The sequence below is a fragment of the Tribolium castaneum genome, chromosome 1 (genome assembly GCF_031307605.1).
Source record: "Tribolium castaneum strain GA2 chromosome 1, icTriCast1.1, whole genome shotgun sequence".
Taxonomy (NCBI): Eukaryota; Metazoa; Arthropoda; class Insecta; order Coleoptera; family Tenebrionidae; genus Tribolium; species Tribolium castaneum.
Window position 1 is genome coordinate 13,790,993 of NC_087394.1, and position 27,132 is coordinate 13,818,124.

The 27,132-nt window shown below is 32.9% G+C and overlaps 1 protein-coding gene across 2 annotated transcripts; it reads right to left on the reverse strand.

The window, feature by feature from the left end:
- Top2 (Topoisomerase 2) lies at nucleotides 1-27,040 on the reverse strand. Of its 2 annotated transcripts, XM_015978364.2 has the most exons (9): nucleotides 26,889-27,040; nucleotides 21,138-23,007; nucleotides 10,701-11,693; nucleotides 4,985-5,183; nucleotides 4,335-4,932; nucleotides 4,238-4,255; nucleotides 1,095-1,250; nucleotides 879-1,041; nucleotides 1-823 (listed from the first exon to the last, which is right to left on the reverse strand). In XM_015978364.2, exons 1-9 carry the CDS (start codon nucleotides 26,901-26,903, stop codon nucleotides 144-146), a joined length of 4,692 nt encoding a protein of 1,563 aa, XP_015833850.1. In that variant the 5' UTR covers nucleotides 26,904-27,040; the 3' UTR covers nucleotides 1-143. The 2 variants fall into 2 exon arrangements, with proteins under 2 accessions (XP_015833850.1, XP_008193409.1); XM_008195187.3 differs by lacking the exon at nucleotides 4,238-4,255.
- Nucleotides 27,041-27,132: the final 92 nt, after the last annotated feature.

A 27,132-nucleotide genomic window follows, 5' to 3' on the forward strand; every position in this document is an offset into this window, starting at 1 on the left:
TTTAATTACTGACATTTTTTTATTAAAACTTGTAATAATGAAAATAAGATATTTTTATTAAAGTTACAAGTAACGTAACACATATTTACCTATTAAAAACACATTAAATAGTTACTTCTTAAAATTTTCTAAAACAGTTGAATTCAGTCAGACTCGTCCGAATCAAATACATATTTAGTTTGTTTAATATTTCGTGGAGCTCGTGAAGACTTAACCGGTGGTGGTGAAGAAGAATCAATTTCAACATCTGAATCTAAATCCTTCTTCTTTTTACCTTTCCCTTTTGCTTTTTTCCCACTTCCCTCCTCATCATCTGACTTCTTCTTCTTCTTTCTGACTTGCTTAGGTTTTTTGTCTTCATTATTTGCCTCAACCTTTTTCTTCTTCGGTTTAGATTTTTTCGTTTCTTCTTCGGGAACATCCGAATCTGAATCCGACAAAATCCTTCTCTTCTGAGTTTCAGTTTTTGCAGGTACGTCATCATCGCTCTTCGTCCGACCTACAAGAGAATCGAACAGATCTTCCGAGGTTTCATGCCTCGGTGGAGGAGATTCATTTTCGCTGTCTGAGCTAATTTCCATCGTCCCTTGGTTAGTTTTGGGCTCGATTACGGCGTCGTTATCGAACAGTTCCGCTTCACCACTATCCTCATCTTCCGAAGAATTCAAATTGTATTTAATTTGTTTTGCTGCGGCTTGGCGCTTAGTCGGCGCTCGCTCTCTCACAACAGGACTTTCAAAATCGGAATTGAATTCGTCATCGTCACCTTCGTCAGAACTGGTGGTCTTCGCCTTTTTCCCGCGTTTTTTCGGGGTACCATTCACTACAAAAAACAAATTTCAATTATTTTCTCACAAGACTATCAACACATCAAATACGTTTTGGCTCCGGACTCTTCTTTTTAAAATTGAGCTTAGTTTGTTTAAGCTCATCTTTGGCCTTTTTCGCTTTCACTTTCTTCTCTGCCTCTTCCGGAGTGCCTATTTTGTCTTTTAAAGTCTTCTTGTTTTGTACCAGAAGATCAAATTCGTCTTTTTCTTCCTGTGAAAACGGTTGAAACGTGATAAGAATCAATCAATGGTATTAATAATTACCAATTCTTCAATCGTGCTTTCTTTTTTGACCATCTTCTTTTTCTTATCTTTTATTGCGGTCTGTATGCGCTTCTTCATATCATCGGAAATTTTCGGTTCGACTCGTTTGGCTATAGGTGATGGCATTGTTTCTGCCAAATTAATTTTCTTCCTTCCCTGTTAATAGAACAAATAGAAATATTTTTTGTTCCATAAATCTTAAGTGGCAAACTACAAAACATTTAATTAAATTTTTTCCATTTCCACAACTTTACATTTTTTTTCTACTTTGGTTTCACAATTTTATTGTTCATTGTAAAACTTTGCAACTTCTTTTAGTAAATTTTTAGGAGTTGTATTGGCAGTGTTGGGCTGGGTGTTATCACTGTAATTTAGTGTGTGATCTGTTAACAGCGTCAAGACGTTTACTGATAAAGTCCGAATAATTAACAAAATTAAAAGGAAATAGTTTTACCAGATTTTGATTAGTTAAACTAAACAAAAACAAACAACAAAAATAGAAAGTAGAAAAAATAGTATATTACAATCGTTTTATAAGACTTAATTGTAGCACTTATTCTATTGAAGCATTCCTTCGTAGTGCTCCAAAAGCCAAATTCAAACGACTTTTTTTTAACAAAAATACAAAGCTCCTTATAAATTTGATTTTTTTTGAGAGACAGTTACCAAATCTAACAGATTATAGCAAAACTATCTCTAAAATCATCGTTTTAGGTCTGACCGCCGTTATTTTAACCAATTCTGAGTAGTTAATAAGGTTTTCTGAGGGTAAAATTCCCCAAATTCGATAGATTCGTTTTATTGACTTAAGACACTCACTTATTCGTTAAAAATATCGAAAAGTCGCTGTATTAGGTGAATTAGATTTGAATTATGTCGTTTAAGTTAATTCCAAAGAGTCAATTATAAATGATTATCAAATTATCAAATATTTGATGAGAGATTAATCAGCCGTCAACGTTGTTTTGTGTTGCACAAAATTTTTGATGGACGATTAACGCTTTGTTAATTGTCAATTATCTTTTGTGCAACCGGGCATTAACGTTTTTTCAGTTATACCCCCACTTTTATGACGAGATTTTGCTGAAACAAGTCAGAAAATCGTCGTTTCTACTTTTAAATAACTCTATTTCACAAAAAAAATGTGAGGAGTTTACAAAGTTTTTATGTCACTACTACGGATATCTAAAGGTAAGTTTATAAAACGATGTACAAATCAAACGTTCCGTTAATGTCGCCAGAGAGCGAAAACCGTCAAGGTTTTCTGAGCAATGAATTTAAGTTATATTTATTAACGGTTAGCTCAAAGCATTTTTTGGGGCCTAAACCGTTGAACAGACATATGGTCTCGCAGACGTTTTTAAAGGCAATTTAATTCTACAAATTTCTTCTTAACATTTTTCTTGTATCTTTAACCGCATTCACAAATTTTTAAAATACGGAACAAAGCGCATTTTTTAAATTTTGAACAATTTTTTTCTCATGTTTCTTATGAAAATTTTAGTCGTTAGTTTTTCTTAGTCAAGTGCAAAGATCAACATGTCTGCATTATTTTCCAAGTAATTAATGAGTTTATTGTATTTGTTAATGGGTGGAGTGAATAAAACAGTAGCAAATGCTTTAACTTAACAATTGTAAGCAAACACTAGGCTTAAAGTGAATAAACTCCATGCTGTAACTTAAACTAGTAGCGTCTAGCTTATACTTTTAGTGTGGTCTTGGTTTTCCAGCAAATGCTTAAAACATGTGATTAAATCACTTGTATATCCCATTTGATTCAGTTTATAGTAGAATTGCAACAGCGCATTTGCATGTTTCGGAGTGAAAAATAAAGGACAAATCCTTTCCCAGCGAAACGTTTTGAGCTAAGAAAACTCACCAGAAACCCTTAATTTGTGTTCCATTTCAGTCCAAAAAATTCAAATGCGCTGTTGCAAAATTCTATTATGAACTGATAGGAGATGTAAATAGCTTTAAGAAACTGGCTCAGGAATCCTAATAAACACAATATTGTTACTACATTCCTTGTTCATTAGTTATCATAATCGTTTTTCCCACACTTTTAATCAGATTTTTTATTACCTGTCTGTTTTCTATCAGTCTTTGTTTTCACATTTATTTTCATATTTTGAATTATCGTAATTTTCTTTCCAAAGGTATAACAACTACATAGTGTTGTAATTAATGACTTCTGATTGGCTGCTTTAACTTTGGAAAGTTGCGACTTACGTAACACCACTCTGATTTTCCAACAAGAACACATAAAGTGTAACTTTTGCTACTGCTAAAACTTACTAGCAAATGACTACAAGCTAGAAGCAATAGTTTCATATTTATTTACTCCACCCAACGTGTAAACTATCCAAAGCAGTGGATACTTTAATAGAAAACGCAGTCTCAACTAAAATAGCGCCTAGTTTACAATCAAGCTAACAATTTTGGCTAATTTACTTGACAGATAAAATAGTTGAATAATTTATAAATCCAAGACTTTCTCTGGTTAATATTAAAACCATACTTTCGGGTAACACAAAGCGCCCCCAGTTTTACTCTAACGTACTATTTTTGTGAGTGCAGAAAATCCTGCGAATTTGTATCCCGTTTCGTCTCCTAAGTTATAGTCCTCCGTAGTCACAACTAAACACAATAAATTAATTTTGGATTTAAAACTCATTAAATTGCGAATTTGCCGAAATAACCCATAGTTTCAGAGTCTGAGAACACTGAATTAAGCCAATTCCATGAGGATTAGCTAATTTTTGGCACAGAAAATAACTAAATTCAATAGATTTGGTCGAAACAAGGCGGTTTTCAGATGCGCATAACGTTATTCTAGCCAACTCCAATCTTTAAGACGGAAACACCTCACAGTTTAAATCAATTAATTTACTGATGTATTCAAAAGTAAAGTCGCTGTCGCTTTCAAAACAAAGACCGATTACCAGCTAGACATTTTCAGTAAAAGAAAGTCGTAATCGGACTTTCTTGTGATCATAATAACCTTTGAAACCAGCGGACTTACTTTTGACTATTAAGACCGGGAAATGAATTGCTTTAAACTGCAGTTCAGGAAACAAGTCGAAAAATCCCATTTAAACTAATTTCGAGCACAAAACTTGCAATAATGCGTACAAAAAACTTACCCTTCCAAATTTTATTTCCTTAGAAAGCAACAAATAAAATCAACAATCAAATTATTATAAAATAGTACTAAAAAAAGATTGCTTTTCCCCCACTTACCGCTTGTGCTTTCTTCGGTTTAATTCCAGCTTCGTCATTCCGTTCCTTCTCTTCCACTTCATCCAACTTCTCCATAAACGCATCGAGATCCTCCCGCCACAAATCACAATGCGTTTTCTTTTTCAAAGTCTCCAATTCTTGTAATTTAATGTCTCTTTGTCGTAGCAATTCATTCTTCTTTTCTTCCGTCAACATCCACATTGACATTCCCAATAAATAATCAAACTTTTGAACATCGGTCGAATTTTGGAAAGCCTTTTCTGGATCAACTGGTTTCTTCGTTGTCTGTTCAGTCGCTGGTGCTTCTTCCTCTTCAGCTGGCGCTTCTTCATCTCCATCTTCCGTAGCAACCCTTTGTTTCCAGTCCTTGACAGGATCTGGTTCGTACCCTCTTTTGATAAGTTCGTCAATAATCACTTTACGTTTCTTGTTTTCAACGACCAAAGTACGGTCGCATTTCTCCATTATAAACCGAGCTTGATTTGATAGTTTACTCGCTTCAGCTTTTAGCATACCTTCAAGGTAATCTTTACGTTTTTGGTACATGGTCAAACGTAACTTGTAATAGTCCTTCAATATGTCGGTTACCGAATCATACCTTTAATATAACTTTGATTAAAAATGAAAATCAGAAAATTGTACTTAAACACCTTCGTATGCATCCGAGTTCGTCAAAAACGCACATGGAACTTGTTGAGATCAAGGATTGTAATTTGAAAGTTTTATGGAGACCTGCCTCATTTTCTAGGGTTTCCAATTGGCCCGGCAAGAAAGTTATTATGAATTTAACCGTTGTATCCGTGTTGTATTCTTTGTAATCTTGAATTACGGCCTTTACTTTTTCGGACCCTAAAATTATTTTTTTCTATGTACACCAATGTCTTAACGATTTAACTAAACTAAGCTAAAAGTTTTTTTGTAAAATCATGTCAGGCAAAAAATGGTAAAAAACAGAGCCGGATCGAGGATCATCTGAATGAGGCACTTGCTTCAGATAATATTACAATAGATTTAGATATTTTCTTCAATAATTTCCAAACTAAAACTGTAAAGATCAAGCTTGTAGAATATTTTTCTTCGTAATTTATAATGTTTTGTATAATTTAATTGTCTCAATTGTTCTTTTTTGGTATATTGTATTGTTACTTGTCCACTTTAGACTAAGAAGTCTGTTGGAAATAAATTATATTATTATTATTATTATTATTAAAAATAAATTTACATGCTCGAAAAAGCAAAACAATCAATGAATTTTAGACTCAGTTCGGCAATTTTTGAGGTAATTTTTTTTATCTTAAAACCAAGGTTAAAGGCTCGAAAATTACAAACATTGCTCTGTTTTGTAAATAACCAGATTTTTAGGTGTTTGCCTGATGGAATTTCGGCCGGCACACAAATGTAGGTTTCTGGCTGTAAGATAACCATGGAGGAATGGTCTGAAGAGGATAGTATTAAGAGGCGATGTTTGGTGCTTTCCAAACCAAACTATTATTTTTTATTATTCATGTTTGGATTATTACCGATCTAAATTCGGTTTTCGTTTTATTTATAAATTACATACTTCATTCAAGAAAAAGTTGCCATTACGTGACTGCATAATATGGCTGATCGTTGATTACATGAGTTTAAAACAACAAGATTTAGAAGATCCTTCTACAATACAATAAAATAATACAGCTCTTCTCATTTTATTAAAGAAAAACCTTCGAAAACAAAGACATATCTTTCTAATTCATGTTTTCTTATTTTTAGTATTAGTAAAGTGCAACTTTCGAACATTTGATTTACTTATTTATTAATTTTTTCTGTATATTTATTTAGTTATTTTTCTAAAGAGGGAAATTCGAATAATAATTGTAAAGACAGTTTATTATTATTTCGCTAAAAACCAACAAAATTGTAAAATGTGTTTGAATATGTCAAGCAAGTATTAATAAAGTTAATCACAAAGTTTTTAAGTCCGGTTTCTTAGAACAATGGCAAAACTTTGTAAAAGACCAAGTAAAAATGTACTTTTTGTGCTCATATCTTTTAGATAGCTATTTCCCAGTCATCTCCAGCGCGTGGGATACGGACTTTTCCACACTACAGTGTTTTTTATTTTGCAACAATGGCTAGGGACATTTAATATAATAACCCACCAGCAAAAAGAACTAAATAATTAAAAAATATATATTTTTAATTTTTTTTTTGAGATATTCGTTACAAAAAATATTGTACCAAACTTGTTTGGGAAGCCATTTCCCCCATTCGCACTACATGCAACCCTCGCCACGCTCGTGTCGCAAACAAAGTGCTCAGGTTCTGAGAAATTGTATTTTCCAAACACGTTAGGTAAATAACTATTTTTTTTTCGCTACAGGGATCACTGATTGAGAGAGATTTAGTGACAAAAAGGGTCATAAAATGTACTTTAATTTGAAACATGGTGAACATAGCTGAGGTTACCTCAAAAATGACGCTCAAAATCGGCATATAGAGTAATTTTTAGATCACTTTAGTAACTTTACAGCATGCGTTTTGGCCGCAAAAATGAAACGATTTACCATTGGTAACTAATTAGTTACCAACGATTTTACCCAAGCACTGAAATACCCGGCGTAAAACCCTTCCTCAAATGACAAAAATTACATCCGTTATTTTAAGTTTTAAGTTTCGTCAAATAACTGTTTCTGACTGCAAAAAGTGCTAAAACACTAAAAAAAAGACAAACTGCGCATAATAATGATCAACACAATTTTCGGTTTAGCAAAATCTCGCGAAATAACGAAGTTTAAAACAAAGTGTTTAAATTCTCAAAAAGGTACACCATATTCGAATTTTCCCCCAAAAATTTGCCATATGTTCGAAATAACTATGTAATTCACGTTTTTTTTCTACATAAATAAGCTGAACAATTGCGTTTCGGACAAGACAAAGCAAATTTTTGGGCTGCGTTAGCGAAATTGCGCAAAAAGAAATAATGTTTAGCTCAAACAGCACAAGATTAAATAAAAAAAACAAAAAGAGACAAAAAATGATATAAGGGGCATTTCACGCGAAGCGGACAACGAAAAAAATTTGACATCTTGAAATTCGGTTATATTCGGAATAATTGTTCTTCTAGAAAGCATGATTGTAAATACATATTTTTTTTGTATGACGAGTTTTTAGAAGTTTTTATTCAAAAAACTGATGCATACCAAAATATTTAAAATAGTGCTTTAAATAGAAAATTCTGTTCTTTTTGATTCTGAAATCAGATTTGGAATTTGAAATTTTTTTCGTGTAGAAAACCGGAAGTGAAGTTTCAAATCCGAATTTTAGTAACTTGAACTTTTTTTTTAATTTATTTTTATTTCAAAAAATAGTTTATAATATCTAGATTTTACACTATAAGTCGCAAAGTGGGATCTCCATTCCTTTAGGAGATACAGTACTTAATGTACAGCAGAGTGATTTGAAAATGTCATACCAATAAACCCCGGTTGAGGGATCGGTAGGTAGTCACACCGCAACCATCTGTGGCAATAAATCATTTTGTCGTGAACTTCGAAACACGAAATAATTTTACTTTTCAACTGCTTAAAATTTGATTTGACTTTATAATGATTTTAGTAATTGAAGTCACCGCTTTTTTTAATTCCAATTTCAATTGCCATTTAATTCGCATTGTGAAACAAAATTAATTTTGAATTTTAAATTTGATTGCCTCTAAAGGCATATTTGAGAATAGTGCAAATAAATTATAAATTAATTAATTACAATCAAACATCTGATTAACTGATCACGTAGTCTGATTTTCTGATTCTGCCTTCTCTACGTATACCGGTCCGTAGGGTCGGTTTAAAGAAAGCGAAATTAAAATTTAATTCAGAATAAAGCTAATTCGAATTAAGTTGCCTTTTTTGTACTGACAAACGTCAAGTTAACTGCGAAGTAAAATTTAACTACGATTAAACCATTCTGTAAAGAACGGTTGTTGTTGTTGGAAGACGTAATGTTGCCCTCGGTAACTGCGTTATATCCAATTGAAGAAATGGATGTACCAATTGTCTTTGTCCAAGACAATTGCCCTTTACATAGGGCAAACATAATAGAAGACTGGTTTGCCGACCACCCTCAATTCCAATTATTACGTTGGCCTGCACGGTCACCGGATTTAAATCCGATTGAAAATTTATGGGGGGCCACGGTGAGGGAATGGCACACGATTGCCCAGGAAGAAGCGCACGTAAGGGCAGTGGAATTATTGAGGGAAAACGTTCTGAATGTATGGAATCGATTGAGAAGAACAGATATTTGTCAGAACTTGGTTTGCAGTATGAGAAGAAGAATGCAGGAATGCATAGATAATAATGGCTATTATACTAAATATTAAACTTTGTATAAATAGATATTTATTCTTGATTTGTTTAGATTTTTTTTCTATAAAAATTTAGCTCTGGAATTTTTTTAAATTGTTTTTTGACAGAACCAAATAAAATTTTTGTTATTAATATTCATTGAATGAAACGTCAAAAGGAATAATCCTTTTTTATGCACTATTTTCAATATCCCTTTAGTGGCAATCAAATTTAAATTCGAGATTAATTTTGTTTCACAAAGCGAATTAAATGACAATTATTAAGTGGAACAAAAATAATTAGTGGTGACTTTAAGGGCCGGTTTACTGAACGTTTAAAAGACCTGATATGGGCAGGTTTAATTCGAGGTTAACTTGACGTTTGTCAATACAAAAAATGGCAACTTAATTCGAATTAGCTTTAAACTGAATTAAATTTTAATTCATTGTTAAGTTAATTCGCGACTAAAAAATGAATCAGATGGCTTCAATTTGATAACGTGATCAGTTAATCAGATGTTTGATTGTAATTAATTAATTTATCATTTATTTGCACTATTCTCAAAAATGCCTTTAGAGGCAATCAAATTTAAAATTCAAAATTAATTTTGTTTCGCAATGCGAATTAAAGGGCAATTGAAATTGGAATTAAACATAGCGGTGACTTCAATTACTAAAATCATTAAAAAGGCAAATCAAATTTTAAGCAGTTGAAAAGTAAAATTATTTCGTGTTTGGAAGTTCACGTCAAAATGATTTATTGCCACAGATGGTTGCGGTCTGAGTACCTACCGATCCCTCAGCCGGGGTTTATTGGCATGACATTTTCAAATCAACCTGCTGTACGTGATCGGCCGGTTTACGCAAGAAATTACGCGTTTTTGAGTACATTAAGTACTATATCTCGTAAACGAATAGAGATCCCATTTTGCGATTTATAGTGTAAACCCTATTTACTTTAAGCTATATTTTAAAATAAAAATTATTTAAAAAAAATGGTCCAAGTAACTAAAATTAAAATTTGAAACTTCACTTCCGGTTTTCAATACGAAAAAAAATTTAAATTTCAAATTTAATTTTAGAGTTAAAAAGAACAGTGAATTTTGTGTATAAAACACCATTTTGAATATTTTGTTATATATTGTTTAATTAGAAGAACAGTTTACAAAAACGTTATGCTTAATATTTAGTCAATTTTTAGAAGTCAGTAACTTTTTAAACAAGTCGCTCACAACAAAAACCATTACGTATTTACATTCACACCGTTTAAGAGTACAATGGAGTGTTATACTAAAAAATGAAAATTTTTATATAGATAGCTAACAACAAAATAAGCGACCCATATTTTTTATTTTAACCAAAGCTCTACCGTTTTTGAGCAAAATAATTGAAAAGGTGAAAATTCTTGGCCTGACGTCAGCAATGTTCCTTTTTGAATCATCCAGTCACAGAACTTGAGATAGAAAACTTGCTAACAAAGATAGCTTGAAAGACGTACGTTTTTTCTTAATTTCTGCCTCTGTTGTTTTACATACGGCTTCAGACGTGCTGCAGGAGCAGTCATTTTACCAAAACACAAACTCCTGCAAAATATTAGCACACAACACAATTTTGACGTTTGTATTTGACGTTTACCAGCCCAAACGTAGGTCGTAGCGTTAATTATATGCAGCGAAAGACTGACGAATCATTAGTCGAGACATTGCTTACGTCACAGCGCAAATTTTCTATTATTACTAAAAAAGTAACGATTTAAAAAAACTCAGACCAATATTACTAGACATCATTTTGTGTCTACTTTCAGAATCAGCAATTTCCAAAAACTGTTACTTTCGAGTACAACACTCCATTGTAACCTAATTTCAGGTTGTCGGATTTTTTTGAGTTGTCCGCTTCACGTGAAATGCCCCATAATTCTGTCCGACTTGATTAAAAAAAAATAAATTAGGCTCTAATGAAACTGCTAATAAATGAAATTTTCAGTTTGTCCAAATGTGTCTAGATCCGGCTCTGTGACTAAAAGTAAATATAGAAAAAAATACCGTGCAGTAGAGGCTCCAAGACGTTTTCCTTGTAATTCTGAGTCCACGTTCCAATGGGCAATTCAGTAATTTCGACTCGGTTGTCCCCTATTATAGCAATTTCTCCACTGGCCACGTATCTGTTATCGCCACAATCGACTATACTCCCGATAAAATTTTTATACCAAGGAACCATATTCGTCGGTTCCTCTTGATCCAACATCGCTCTTATATTCTTTACAAGTTCTCGTGGATTGTAGTTGGGAATTTTCGTCATCCAACCGGTGCCTATACCGTCAGCACCATTAACCAAAACCATCGGTATGATAGGAATATACCACACCGGTTCAATCTTCTGATTATCTTCAAACTCATGTTTCAACAAATAATCATCGGAAGGATTAAAAATCATCCGAGTTAAAGGCGACATCTTTGTGAAAATGTATCTCGGACTGGCGCTGTCTTTCCCTCCCGCCATCCGCGTACCGAACTGACCTCTCGGCTCCAACAAATTAATATTATTGCTACCGACAAAATTTTGAGCCAAGTTAACGATTGTCATACAAAGGGACACTTCGCCGTGATGGTACGCCGACATTTCAGCCACAGAACCCGCCAACTGGGCCACTTTTACCTCACGTTTATCGTTACGTTTGAAGCAGGTGAACATTACTTTACGCTGGCCGGGTTTAAGACCGTCCACCAGACATGGAATCGAGCGAATATTGTCGGCGTTCGAGAAGAGAACCAATTCGAGATTAACGAAATCCGTGTATGAGACGGATTTTGTGTCTTTTGCGTAGAGATATTTCTCGGCGAGACCGAGCTCTTTTCGTCTTCTGCTCTCGACCATGAAATTCGTGAGCCATTCTTTACGATGCTCGATGTGCTTCTTACTGAAGGCGAGTACGATGTGATCGTCGTCTTCGGGGCCCTTGTAGCGGAAGCGGATACGGTGGCGCGCCATGTCGCTGAAGTATTCTTTCGCCTCTTTTGAGTCCGAAGTACCCAAACCTGATTAAGACAAAAAGTTATGAAGTATGGAGCGAATAACGTATAATTCAAATTCAAAATGTACTTTTTTACAAAAATGTTCCATTCAATTTATTAACACTGTAATAGATACAGAGATACCCTGGTACGTTATAGCAGAAAACCTTTAAACCTCTAAATAATGTGAAAAAATCCATCACAATTTTTAACCAATTTATATTTTTGGATAAAATTTAAAACTGGCAACATCGTCAGTACTTAAGTGTGTTTGCCGCACCTGTACCGGGTTCGTCAAGTTTTACACTCAGGCACTTTTCACCTCTTTGTAATTTATCTGAAATTCTAAAAAAAATCCTATGTGATTTTATTGTATAGAAGAACGCTTTGACCAATTTTTAATTCTAATGTCAACGATCTTTGGTCCATAGGTGTATTTTGAGGTAGTGCATCGAAGTGCCTAATTAAATTTTTGAGAAAATGTGTCGTTGATTTTTAATTTATGTTTTGATATTGGGGCAGCTTTATTCCCATGAATTTTGGTAAAATTGTAAATCACTTCCACAAAAGGTCTCCATCAGGGTGGTGGTTTTCAAAAATTTATTGCATTTGTCGTAAAATTGGCACGCGATCATTGTTGGGTCTGAAGGTTGAGGCAGCTGGTAAGAATTTTTCAGGCCCGGATTATCATTTATTTTATCTGTTTACTGTAAATGGAATGTTAATCTTTAAATCTCACAGCAAAGGTTCATGCCAATTGTAAATGAAGAATTCGTTTGTGCTTAGACCAAAATAGTCATCAATTTGAACATCTGATGTAATTTTTTAATTAAAACATTTTTAACACGTTAATGTGCTTATCCCGGTCCTGGCTTTAAAACCGCCCGATGGGACCGTGCCGCTAGTTGTAAAATTTTTGCAGTCATTACTGTTATTGGGATACGTAGTGGATCCTTTTGTCGCGGAGATTTATTACTACTCAATCTTGTCCCTCATAAATTAGACTGAAATTTCCGATGAATAATATCAAAATGGCTTTTAATCCAATTCTAACGTTTTTTTTCAAGTCAAATTTTTGCAGAATAATTTTATTTCGTATTTCCGATCCATTGATGTAAAAAACAGCTAATGTGATTTTTTGGTCAAATGGTTTTTTTCTTTTTTATTGAACAAATGAATCAATAGAAAAAAAATTTTTTTTCCTAGCGAGATTGGATATCAGTGCAGTGGAATATATTTATTTCATATTTTTTTTCTCTCTTCTAAGAGGTGTAAAGTGCCTGAGTGTAAAACTTGACGAACCCGGTATTTTAATTCTTGTGGAATTAACTACTCGTAGTTGTACCAGGTGAGTCAACCTTATCGCGCACCTAAGAAAATCGCGAGTTCTAATTAAATAGCTGTGATGGCTGGCGACGCTACACAACAAGCCAATGTGCTCTGTAAGAAATGTGGCTCAAAAGTGGTGAATTTTGTGAAGTGCAAGCTTTGTCAACACCAGTTTCATCCGAGTTGTGCTAAGATTTTGAATGCAACTTTCCACGACAACAAATCTATCACGTGTTGTGAAAAACACGAGATATTTGAAGATGCATACGATGGGAAAACATCTGACGACGAGATAAATTGGGAAAATGTAAGTCCGCAACTTTTCTCGTATATTATTAAAGAAAAGGACGCCTTAATCGAAGAATTAAGAGATAAAATTGCATTACTGCAAATTTGCATTCAAGAAAAAAATAAATCGTTATCTCCAAAGAAACATTCTCCTCCGATAATCGCCGGGCAGTCGCCGCCAGCGCATACAGTCGTTGATAACAAATCGGCAGGTAGAAACAAAAACGAAAACAAAAATAAAGATAAACTAAACAAAGTCGTATTCGAAAGGACCAGCTACAAGCCCAAAGTAATACGACTGCTACAAAAATAGTTGAGAACAATAAGAAAAGCATGCCTCGACGTGAAACTCCGAAAAATGAAGACCCTGTCATTGAAGAAAGAAAAAATGATTGGAAAACTATAACTCACAAGAAATTAGACAGAAAGCAACAAAGGAATGCTGTTATAGGGACACACGCTTGTGACAAAATAAAAACAGCACCCAAAAAGGCTTTTCTCTATGTTTCAAGACTCGATCCAGAAACCAAAAGTGAAGACTTGGTGAGCTTACTTCAGAATACTTTTCCAGAAGTAACATGTATGAAGTTGGACTCCAAATATCCAGAGTACTACTCATCCTACAAGGTGACAATTAACCTAAACAATCTAGAACACGCAATGAAATCAGAAATTTGGCCTGAAGGATCATATGTAACGCGGTATTTTCATCCACGTCGGTCGAAGACCAGCAGTCAATAACACCCGACTCTTTGCAGCAATGCAAAGGGTCGCTTAAAATATTGCATTTAAATATTCAGTGCTTGTCAAATAAATTAAATGAAATTCTTTTATTCTTGGAAAACCATAGAGATTATGATGTTTTAGGTTTTAGCGAACATTGGTTAAGTGAATATGAAATACAGTCAATCAACTTGCTCAATTTCAAATTAGCGACTTGTTTCTGCAGGCGCATATTACGTCATGGAGGAACTGTTCTTTTCGTAAGGGATGGTATAAAATTCAAACATTTGGATCTTTCTTGCTTCTCCATAGAGTGTGATGCAGAGTTTAGTGGGATCTATCTAAATGAGGTAAAAACTGTTGTTATATGTTTGTATAGGTCTGGTCTGGGCAATGTAGATATATTTCTAGAGCAACTTGGTCTGTTGCTAGATCATATTCAAAATAAAACTACAGATATTGTTTTGATGGGTGATTTTAACATAGACTTCAAAATGCATAAATCGAATAATAAACTAAAAGAGTTGCTAACTCTAATAATGTCTCATGGTTTAAAAGTTACTATAGATACCATGACAAGAATTAGCTCTTCATCCGAGAGCTGCATTGATAATATTTTAACAAATATAAATGATGGGTTATATGAGTCAGAGGTATTTAATCCTTGCTTATCTGATCACTATGCTCAACACATTACATTATTTAACAAAAATACCCTAAAACCAAGATCTACCACTGTGACAATCCGTAATAAAAGTAACCGCAATATGAGGCTTTTTATTGAAGCGCTAGAAACCGTAAATTTAAATTTTCAATTGAAAGATGTTGAAGAATCAACTAACTTTATAATTAACACATACTCTTATTTGATTGAGAAATTCTTTCCCTATAAAGAGATAGAATGTAAAGATTCCTATGTTCCGCTAAAATGGTTTTCTGATGAGTTGCGTAACCTCAGAAATAACGTCTCAATACTAAAAACTGTAAGTCTCGTGTCTAAAGATCCCATTGATATTAAAGCTTATAAAAGTTTGCATTCACAATATAAAAAAAATATTGCAACGACCAAAAAAAATGCTTATAATCAGTTTCTAAAAAATTCAGTTAATAAATCCAGGGATATATGGAAGCTAATAAATTTTGAAAGAAATTGTAATCCACACAGAATTAATAACGAGATTTCCAGTGATGAGTTTAATAACTTTTTTTGCTCTATAGCAGAAAAAATTGTAAACTCAATACAACCAAATTCATTTCCAAATACTAGTCAATCCTTCAATCGTACTATAAATACACAATCATTTTTTTTAGAACCGGTGTCACAAAAGGAAGTCAGCAATGTTATTAATAAACTAAATAATTCGAAATGCTGTGATATATATGACCTAGATTCCTCAATACTTAAATCTTCCGAGTTTATAGTAACCCCCTTCTTAACGGAGCTTATAAACAAATGTTTTGTTTCAGGAGTTTTTCCCAATAAACTAAAATGTAGCAAAATCATCCCAATTTTTAAAAAAGGTAATAAAATGAACGTTGAAAACTATAGGCCCATTGCAATCATTCCCATTTTAGGCAAAATTATTGAAATCTTAGTGAAAGAAAGATTAATTCGATTTTTTGAAAAATATAATCTACTAAGTAACAGTCAATTCGGTTTCAGAAAAGGCCGTTGCACAATCACTGCTCTTCGAGATATGGTGGAACACGTAGTTGAATGTTTGGATGGGGGACATGCAATAGGTGCAGTTTTGTGCGACCTTAGTAGGGCTTTTGACTGCGTGTCTCACTCTATTCTTTTACAAAAGCTAGAGCATTACGGTATAAGGGGTACGCCATTAAAATTCTTTGAATCTTATCTTCAGAATCGAAAACAAATGGTACTCTCAAACAACAAATACTCCAATATAGGGAAAATTGAACATGGCGTACCCCAAGGATCCGTACTTGGACCGCTATTGTTTATCATTTATATAAATGATTTGTCTGCTCACTTATCACCTATTAAAAATATTTTGTATGCTGATGACGCAACGCTACTCTTTGCTTCAAAAAATCGTAATGAAATCAATCTTCAATTTGAAGATGGATTGCGTAAAGCAGAACAGTGGTTCAACAATAATTGTCTGAAATTGAACAAAGATAAAACTCAAAAAATTATCTTTTCGTTTAACAACAATCATATAAGGGGCGTCCAAGTGAAACTTTTAGGTTTAATAGTTGATGATGGTTTAAAATGGAATTATCATATTGACTATTTGTGCAGAAAGATCTCGAGCCAACTGTTTGTACTTCGACAACTTAAAAAGGTACTCAACTTTAACAATCTAGTTACCACCTATTTTTCACTAATACACAGTGTTCTCAGTTACGGAATCCTTCTTTGGGGAAATTCATGTCACTCAATAAGAGTATTTAAACTTCAGAAAAAAGCAGTGAGAATTTTAGCTGGGATAACACAACGCGAAAGCTGTAGACCTTGGTTTCACAAATTTCAAATAATGTCGTTACCCTCAATGTTTATTTATTCTACTTTAATTGAAACCCATCATTCAAATAATTTTCAAACTCATGGTGAACTGCATGGTTACAATACAAGAGGAGCTCATCTCTTGGTTACGACGAAACACAACCATGTAACAACAGAAAAAAATTGTTTAAATCTAAATATATTTAATAAACTCAAACGCGAGACCAAACTCTTGCAACACAAACAATTTAAGCAAACAGTCAAAAACTATCTTAAAGATAATGTATTTTATTCCATCACTGAATTTCTTACGTCAAATATTACTATATAACTAAGTATTCATTGAAACCAGTAGATATATTTGTTAAAATTTAAATTGTAGGTCACTGTTTTTAACATTTAAATATTGTCTGTATTGTCTTATTATTTACAACTTTGTATGTTGAGCTGTTGACTTGTATACGTATGTTTTTTGTTATACTGACGTGTCTGTAAGTTCTTTTGTAACTGTTTTGACGAATAAATTATTATTATTATTATTATTATTAATAAAAAATATTGCATTTTACACGCCTGACTGTATGTTCGAAAGGTATCTCCCCTAATTTTTTGGTAATTTTTTACTTGGTCTCTGATCGTTTTAATTCTTCATTTGGTTTATAGTTTTATAATGCAAGTAGTGAAATATTGATAAAAACAGCAATTGAGAGGGAAAATCGTATTACGGTGTGAAAACTTTGTGATGCCGGGATGGCTATCGCTAGCTCATGCATTATTTCTTCCAACACATAATCGTTTTTTTTACTATTATCATCAAGAAATAATCAAATTTTACTTTGATTTAAATGAAATTGACATCAAATGTGACAGCATTGACAGCTGTGGCATTCGTAGTGAACTGTTTCCAAGGTAATGTGGTACGCTCAAATTTTATACTTTTTTATTCTGCAGTGCGGTGTAGAGTTTAATTTAATCCCAGATAACTCGAGAACGGTACATTTTGGCGATATGAAGCAAGAGCACCTTTTTTATTAAAAAATAAATGGGCTTTTGATTTTTGGTATCAAAAATACGTGTTGATAGGGCGAAAGTTGATTTATGACCCAAAAACTGGAAGGGTCCCCTTGTCTCCGAAAATGTATAGCTTTTACAATATTTCCATTTACACCATTTCAAAGAGCGTCTTTGTGTCTCTTGACACAAAATTTCATAATAATCGCATAAACGATAACAGAAATATTTTCAAAAAAACATTTTTCAATTTTATGTGGTGGGTCAGTAAATACTACCCTACCTATTTTCATTTGTAAAGTGGTATTCGTGGTTAAAATTATGCCATATATTTTTGAATCACCCGATATAGTTACAGGAACGATGAGATACAGTCGGTTTTGGACTGGAGGTAAAAATTTAATCATTCTTTAATAAATTGTCTGAACACAAAATTTTTAAAATTTAATTTTGACAATTAATTATTAATAATTTCTGGTTTCAATCATATGAAAGAGAAAGAAACTTGATCACGTCCTTGGTTACACCACCGATTAAAATTATCTTAAGAAATAAAAAAAAACATTCTCTACCTTTTTATTACAGGAATGACTGAAATAGCTATTTACACTCGAATGCGGTAAGTCACATTTTACAGCGCGACAACTTTGTTTGAGGCACGAGCCTGAAAGGCGAGTGCCTTATTAGTTGAAGCGCTGTAAAATGACTTAACGCATGAGATTTGTATAAAACTTTTTGGCCGACAAGCTTTGGTTTGGTTGAATCAATGCGTATAAAACAATCAATGCATAGATTCAATGACATTTGTGGTTCCCAAACGTATGTATAGGTGGCGCTGTTCCGGGGGGATTTATATTTTCACTAATTAAATATACACCATGGTCGATTGAATTAAATAATTATAGGTAACAAGTATTTCGTTATACGAACTTAATTATGGTAAGCACGGTTTGTATCTTAAACATGTCTAATCGTCCAGTGTTTTGTGGTTACTTTACCTAATTGTTTGCTACCAGTTTACAGCATCGTGTTTAAAGGTCAAGTTACCTTTCATGAATGGGCAACTGTCATTCACGTTTTACAGTACTGGAGGCCAAAAAGATTTTTTTTTATTATTTTTCTAGAGTAATGGTTTACGATACAACAACTGTGACAAGTAAATTTTTCTCGTAACATAATAAAAAGTAGGTAACGTTGCGAGTATGGTAGCAGTTGATTTTACACGTATCCTATTGACAAAAAAACATTGAAAATTTTTGACAAAATTAATAAATTTTCGGTTTTGTTTTAAAATAAATGAGTTTCATGATACTAAGCCTGCTAAAAAAACACAAATAAAGCAAAAATGTTATGTTCAAACCAATTTTTTAAAGTTATCCCACAGAAAAACAGAAGTTATTTCTTAAGTAATTTGCTAATTTCTACAGTGGTTCACACCAACCCCTCAAATGGTGATAGGCTAATGAGAAGCGTTCAGTTAAACATAAAATCATAATAATAAAGTAAATTTTTTCCAACCAACTTGTTTTTTATTTCAATATTTAATATATTTTTTTGATATATTTGGCAACAGTCTTAATTGTTCATTGGTGTCAAAATGTATTTATTGTATAATTTGTTTATTAAATGTTTGGTACACAATAAAACAATAACTGTTTTTTTTTCAACAGTTCAACAATCTGTTAAATTTTTATAAAATCTTCTCTTTCCATTAAAGTGTTAAAAACTAACATTGAAAAAAGACCTAACAATTTTTGTCAGAGAAAATTTTACTCAGTTTGATGTGCTTTTTCTCTACCGAACAGGTCCAAGACTATTGAACTATTGATTTCATGAAATTTTGCAAAATAATAATTTCTGGCAGAAAAATAATGTAACTTTCGACGTAATTTGGCGCACTTTCTCTGTGTTTTAGAAATCTGGAAAAACAAATGCGATTTTAATTCAAAAAACTTCCTAAAAGACTTGTAAAGATAAAAATGAAAACTATTTTCAACCAGACTTTATGTTTTGTGGGATTTTTAGAAGTGGTTTGAAATTATCGTACAAAAAATGAGTATGACAAACTAATAAAATCGGATTAAAAATAGGCTTAACATAAATTTAGTAAATTTTCACCATGTTTTAACGAAATTTTGCGAAATAATTGCGTCCTTGCTGACAAACATGCTAAATATTTTTTTTGTGTTTGATATCTTGAAAAAATTTCACTCAAAACGAACAAACACTTAAAATAGGCAAAATGAATTATTCTGTTTAAAAAACTGATAAAAAACTTTATTCCAAAAATGTGCTTAAACACACGAATCAAGCCAAGATTATTTTCCAACCAATCCAGTATTTTTTTTCAGTGATTTTTATAAGAATATTGTTGCAGCAATTGAGCTACTGTTTAAGTGCAAAATATTCGCAAACACATTCATCTAGTAATCTAATTAAATTGCTTGAAAAAGCAGACGTAACACCATTTTAAAACTAATTTGGCGTTTTTTGGTATAGTTTACAGTATCAATAAACAAAATGTTCGAAAAAAGACTCGAATTTTAAATAATATATATAAAAATAAGATTCATCAGACCAATCTTGAAGCACAAATTCAAGTTTCAAAAACGAGTGGCGTAAACGAGTTATTGAGTTGTTGAAAGAATGAGTGCTTCAATGTCTTATGAAACGAGTTTTTTAAAACTATTTTATGTAATTTACCACCTTATGTCGTTTTTTTACAAAAAATAAAATCACATTGCTATGTAAATCGATTTAAGATTTTTTTTGTCGACTGGTAATGTCCCTATATTGAAAGTAAAAAAATTAATTTAAAACTTTTCTTTTATACAAATTCTGTCAAAAAACACATACGGATGATAATGAAATTTGTGAAATCGGCAAAAATACAGTCGCGAAATTGCTTCCAGTCAAACTAAAAATGTTTGTAAAATGTTCCGTCAAATAGCGACTATTAAGACATTGCACATGATTCATTCGTTATATGGTTAATACCTATGTCTATTAAATCATCAAAATGGGTTCAAATGGGTTTCTTTGTTGTAATTTGTTGTAGGGCTCGGAAACTCTGTAAACGACCACGATAGGCGGAGCCAATGCGTACTTCATCGAGTGGGGAGATTGAGCAGTGGCGTAGCAAAAAACTATTCTATGATCAAGAAGGGTTTGAGATTTATAATTTGTAGTAGTTACGATTTCCTCTATTCAATAATAGCAAGATGAAATAATAAAAATCATATCTAATGCTAATACACGTTGATTTCCTAGGAAATGTTAAACTTTAAGACGAATTCCCTACAGATGTAAATACACGCCACGCCACTGTTTTCTGCCAACACCCCTAATTTAAAGATTGGACTCGTCCGTGACGAGTTTTCGTCTCTGCGCACTTCTACCACCGTGGACGATCGGTCATTTTGCGGACTCTAACCGCAGCCATAAAGTTTTTTATCTATAAAAAATCATATTTTACAATTTTTGCACCAGTTTTGGTAAAACTTGGCGGCAAATTATTGTAATGTTAAGGAATCACTTTATCGACAAAAATTTTGAAACTCTCAAGAAATTTTAAAGTTTTCAGTGAAATTTTTGAAGTTGACGCAGATTTAGGCAAGTTTTAACACACCTGAAATAAAAATCCGTACCTTTGTAGTATTTGATTTGATATGTGCGATGATTGGGCGTATTCGACTTCCATTCTTCAAACTCTGGCAGTGAATAGAACGACAGTGTCTCATTTCGCTTCTTTGCCTTTACAATCGGAGTAATGAACTCCTCGAGAAAATCCCTCCTTAGCAACTCCGGCCAATTATAATGAATAAAATTAATCAAAAGCCCCTTAATATGGGACCCGTCCTGATCCTGATCAGTCATAATCATCACTTTGCCATAACGCAACGTTCGCATATCTTCATCGGTATTGTACTTTTTCTTATATTGCAAACCAAGGATTTTAATCAAATTGTTGATTTCCTGATTTTCCAAAATTTGTTTGTGCGTCGCTTCGCGAACATTTAGAAGTTTACCCCTCAAGGGAAACACTCCGTAGTAATCTCTCCCAATAACACCAAGACCTGACACCGCCAGAGACTTCGCTGAGTCTCCCTCAGTCAAAATCAACGTACAACGCAGACCGTTTTTCGTTCCCGCCTCGTTGGCGTCTTCCAGTTTCGGAATGCCTTTCAGTTTGGATTGTTTTTTTCCAGCAGTTTTCTTCTCGAGTTCGGTTTGAGCCTTGAATTTAGCCCAGCTGAGAACCGACTCGACAATGCCACTTTTCACAACTTGGGTGATGAATTTCTCGGAGAGGGTGCATTTCGATCCGAAACTTTTCGCCTGAAGTGTCATGTTTTCCTTAGTTTGGGAATCGAATGTTGGATTCACGATGAGACAATTGATGAAGATCCACATGTGGTTTTTGACTTGGAACGGTTTGATTGCCACTCCTCCTTTGTTTCTTTTTTTGAGCACTTCAATGATTTGTTTAACGATCATTTCGGTAACATAGTCCACGTGACGGCCACCTTTAGTGGTGGCTATACTATTGACAAAGGACATTTGTTGGAAGCCTCGGTCGGATAAGGTCATTGCGACCTCCCAACGTTCGTTGCAAACTTCATACACAACTTTACATTTCTCGTTTCCGTCCTCGTCTTTTCCTTTTGTGAAAAAGTCAACGTAATCTTTGAAATTTTTAACGGGAACTCTTTTGCCATTCAAGAAAACTTTCACGCCTCTAGTTGACGCAGCCACATCGAAAGCTCGTCGACACATTAAACTGACAATGTCGTCTTCTAATTTCTCCATTTTGAATTTGACCAAATCTGGACTGAAGGTAATTTTCGTGAAATCTTCACCGAAATGATCTTTGATTTTCGGTTCCGATGCTTTCGTCATATTATTACCCCACACTTGTTTAAAATGACGCTTATACTCTTTAGTGGCAGTTTCGACAGTAAATTTTGTACTGAAAATGTTACACAACTTCGCACCGTAACCATTTCTACCGCCTGTAACTTTCTCCTCTTTGTCGTTATAATTCGAAGAGGTCAACAAATGACCAAAAATCATCGTCGGGACGTACATGTTTTCGCTTTTGTGCATTGCGACGGGAATACCTTGTCCATTATTCCACACCGATATGACATTATCATCTTGGTTAATTTCGATTTTTATACAATCCATTGTATTATCTCTTTGTTTGTTGTCTGCAGCGTTTACCAAAATCTCATCAAAAATCTTATACAAGCCCGGCACATATGAGATATTTTTCTGAATAATCATCTCTGTGTCTCTATCGTACACCCACATATTCTCATCCACTTTTTCGACAGAACCGATGTAGGTGTCAGGACGGAGCAAGATATGTTCCAACTGTGACTTCTTCTGGTATGTTTCCTCAATAGTTTGTTTTGGCTTCGGCTTGGGTTTTGGAGCTGGGGGTTTTGGAGGTGATTCTCCGTTGTCACCGCCGCCGCCACTGTCCTTTGTAGTTGCCATTTTGGCAAACATACTCTGCAAAAAATAATAACATCAAGACTTGGTTGTTTTAGATAAAAGTTAGATAAAAGAATACCATTTATTCCAAAACTAAAAAAAAATGCACTTACGCCTTTTTCATTCTAACCTCTCTAATTATGAACATATTTGCAACTGTGTAAAATTTAATCGTGAAATTAATTATGTTTTTATTAAAATTGTGCTTAAATCTTTGCTTACCCCTAATTGACAATTAAATTGAAAGATCCGACTTGCTTTAAGATACCGGATTGAGCCAAAAATAGTTACTGACATTACGAAACCACTTCAGTGAAAAACTGATGGCCCTACAAAATTTCTGTATTAATGAGATATTTGTTAACTCATTTATTGTTATCAATACTAGTCGTAAACAAATATTACACTGTCGTAAAGGACGAATCTTAGTACTTTATATCTTTCGACAAAGCTGAATGCGAATGATTTTAATTTTTATTTAATGAATTTCGAGAAAGCCTTACTCAAAGTTTTGAAACAGACTTTTATGATTTCGAATGTTATATCAGTTTCAGAAGAAACAAAGTCAAAATCAGGTGGTGCTTATTGATTCATTTATGCAGATTTTGAAAATTTGTTTCTATTGCTTTTACTTTACCGTTTTACATTTTACAAAATTATGACTTGTTAGTAATGATAAAGAGTATTGAGCCAATTGCCTAGATTTATAGGGACAAGAAAATTACACATATAAACAACTTAATTTATAAAAATTCATTTCCGGTACCCAAAAAGTAAACCCATATATTTTTATATACCTTCAACGAAAAATTGTTGGGCAATATTTTAATAAAAATAGTGTCATAATAATAAGTTATTAAGACCCAGTTTCAGGAATCACACATTTAACCAAGAGATGAAATTTAACCGGACCTAAGGGGAGTTTTAAATAAAATTAAAAAAAAAATTATCCCCAGTCATCACTTAACACCTCTTTGTTATTTACCTAAAATTCTAAAAAAATCAGAGGTGATTTTATTGTATAGAAGGACGACTTGACCAATTTGTAAAATGTTTACTTATTATCGTTTACTTGTATGATGCGCTTTTTCACTATTGTTTCCTTAGTTAACTGTAATTTAACGTCAACAAAGGTGTATTTTGAAGTAATGCATAGAAGTGCCTCACTAAATTTTCTAGGGAAATGTGTTTCAGATTTCTAATTTCTATTTTGATATTAAAGCACTCTTTTCCTCTTGGAAAATGGTAAAATCGTCAATTTCTTTGTCAAAAAAGCTTTGACATTTCGCCGGCAAAAACGTGTGGATTACTCTATTTTTTGAAAACGAAATGACAAAAGTATGAAATTTTTTGTACGTAATTTCCTCCCGAGGAAGAAAAGTATAAATTATAATTACTTATCTTTCAAATTACATAAAAATTTGAGATATTTTGTGCAGTTTATGGAAGATTTCGACGATGAAAAATTATGTCCGGAAAAGTACTAAATACCTTGTCCACTTTTCCTTTTTTCCATAATAATCTTAGTAATGGTTTTCCACAAAATGACAACCGTATGTAGCTGGAACTATAGTTCTGCTCTAATTAATTGCTGAATAATTTTCGTAAGACATCAAAATTTTTAAAATCAGCCTCAAAATAGTTTGCTGTTCTACCAGCAGCATTTTTCCATTTCTTAAGTTTCAGTTTTTTTAAGTAAAAAAATGTGATTTTTTTGGACCCATAACAGCGATTACAAACTTCATATTCACACGCGTTTTGCACTCGGTTCCGCTAGGGAGCTTGTGATGTCATCACCTTTACGAATTTAATTATTTTCAAGCATATTTGTTGTCGTATAGATGTGGGGTTTTCACTAAAATGCTTAGAAAGAATCTGGCTTTTACATTAAAACAACATGTACTCGTATTAACATGTTAACCAACTGTTAACTAACAGTGCCTATAAGCAAGTTAGAATAGATCACTTTTTTAGTATTACCTATTTGTATTTGAAACTTGAATAAATTAATAATCCTCAAATATTTGTACATTCCTCGCAGACAATTTGTAATTTTTATGATATAATTAAGTAGGTATGTACTATTATTTTATTATTATCAATTATAATTATAATTGAAGGGGTTAATGGATGAAAGGGCTATGTACATCAAAGTAAATTTTACGCTACGTGTTTTCAAAGAATCATTTTGAAAAATTGCTTTAGATTTGCAATTATGTTAGCTACGGTTTCGTAGATTCGAACATAATTAAATTCAGAGTGTATCAGAAATACGTGTCTTATTTTAACAGGTAACAGAGTTCAACAAATAAAACATCTTTTCTATTTGTAATTTTTCAATAAAAAATTCGCAAATTTACTTGAAATTTGGAAAGAGATAACATACTAAAACATGTACCCGTCAATGAGTACAAAAATAAAAGAGCCGAACTATTTTCGTTGTGATAGAAACGAACAATTTAAACAATTTAAAACAACAATGAAAATTGTTGATATGCATAGAAACTAATTTTCAAACACTGACTGGTTCGTTTGCACAAAAGAAAGGAGAAAACTAGTGAAAATTATAAACAAGAATTTTGCAAAATGTTATATAGAAAAGTTGTTGTATTTGATGATCTATTACGTGTTCAAAGCAACATACGTATTTCTGATGCACCCTGTATACATAGACCTATGTTCAATCTGAAAAAAATCATATCAAAGCATTAATCTAATTTACGTTACCAATGATACGTAAAGATAATTATTTGATGTCAAGTTATTTGAACCAATTTGAAGCGATTTTTGGATATCTGTTAAAGTAATTTACATTTACATTCCTTACATGTTATTATTACCTAATGATTAATAAATTTCATAAAAATTAATATTTCTTTACTTGAATAATCTTGGAAGATTTCTTGGCAGATTTTTGACCCTACAATACATATCCCCTTCATCCACAACTAAATTTAATAATACCTTGTACATTGCCGCTTCATCCACAACTTACTCGAAATTCTACAGAAAAATACGAATGTGCTAAGCATATTTTGATTAAAAGCGATTAAAATATTCGTAGTCCAAATTTGTAAAAAAGTCAATTTTCAAAAAATTGTTACATAGCCCCTTCATCCACTAAGCCCTTCAATTAATTATACAAAGAACTGAGTAAACAATAATTCTGACAATCAATAGCACCAAAATCAAATGGTCATATACTGTCCATAGCTAGTCGTCATTATTGATTAAAATCTTGTTTCTAAATCGAAGTGAGCTAGAAGTGAGACGATTTTGATATGACAAATTCTGAATAAAAAAAACAAATCAACACTATTTAAAGAAGTGTAAATAACCTCGGAAATAACTGTTACAATTTTCAAATCTAGTCGCATTCTAAAATTTCTGAGGCCGGTGAGTTTGAAATATTCTAGAGCTTAAAACAGCAGACAGTTGACAAGTATCACATATCTTGTCTCTTATTCAATTTTGCCAAATTAATTTCAAAGTTGCAGGCCATTTTCATCACAAATTTTAATGCACGTAAGATGCCTTTTTCAAATCCTGTGTAAAATTGTTTCTGTGACTTTTTGCAATAATGGATTACAAAGCATAATCCCAAAGTCACGCTTTATGGCTTTTACAAATTCTTATGTTAATAAGACCGGGCATCAAATGAAAAAACCGCCACTTCCCAATTGGACTCTTATCATTATTAGTGCAGCCTAAAACTAATATAATATCACGATAATTGTATTAAACGTTTCAAAGAAAGGCAAGATACATCATCAAACATAGTTCAAGCAACATTTCAAACAAATTTTCAAAAAATCATAAACAACGCCAAGTAACATAACCTCAAATTCAAACCGTTGAATGACCTACCGCACGTAAGCTTTAAACTTCGCAAATCTTACCTTAATATCCGACATTTTCACGCCACAAGAATATTTTCACAACATTTTAAACACCAAATTGTAGCAAAACTCTCTTTTTACTATTTAAAACAGATAAACACGAATGGCCGATAACACCTTCAACAGACCGCTCGATTTCTTCCGCTTTTCGCAAGAAAAAAATCCGACTTCGGCTATCTTCGTAAAATTTTTGAATCAGCAACCAATGGCGAACGCGGAAATTCATCACCTGGGTGCCGGTGGC

Bases quoted from the DNA above. Each gene is read 5' to 3' on its own strand.
- Top2 (XM_015978364.2), bottom strand. The intron at 1,042-1,094 runs GTAATTATTAAT...CCGTTTTCACAG, and splicing joins AAAGCACGATTGAAGAATTG to GAAGAAAAAGACGAATTTGA. The intron at 824-878 runs GTATTTGATGTG...TGTTTTTTGTAG, and splicing joins GAAGAGTCCGGAGCCAAAAC to TGAATGGTACCCCGAAAAAA.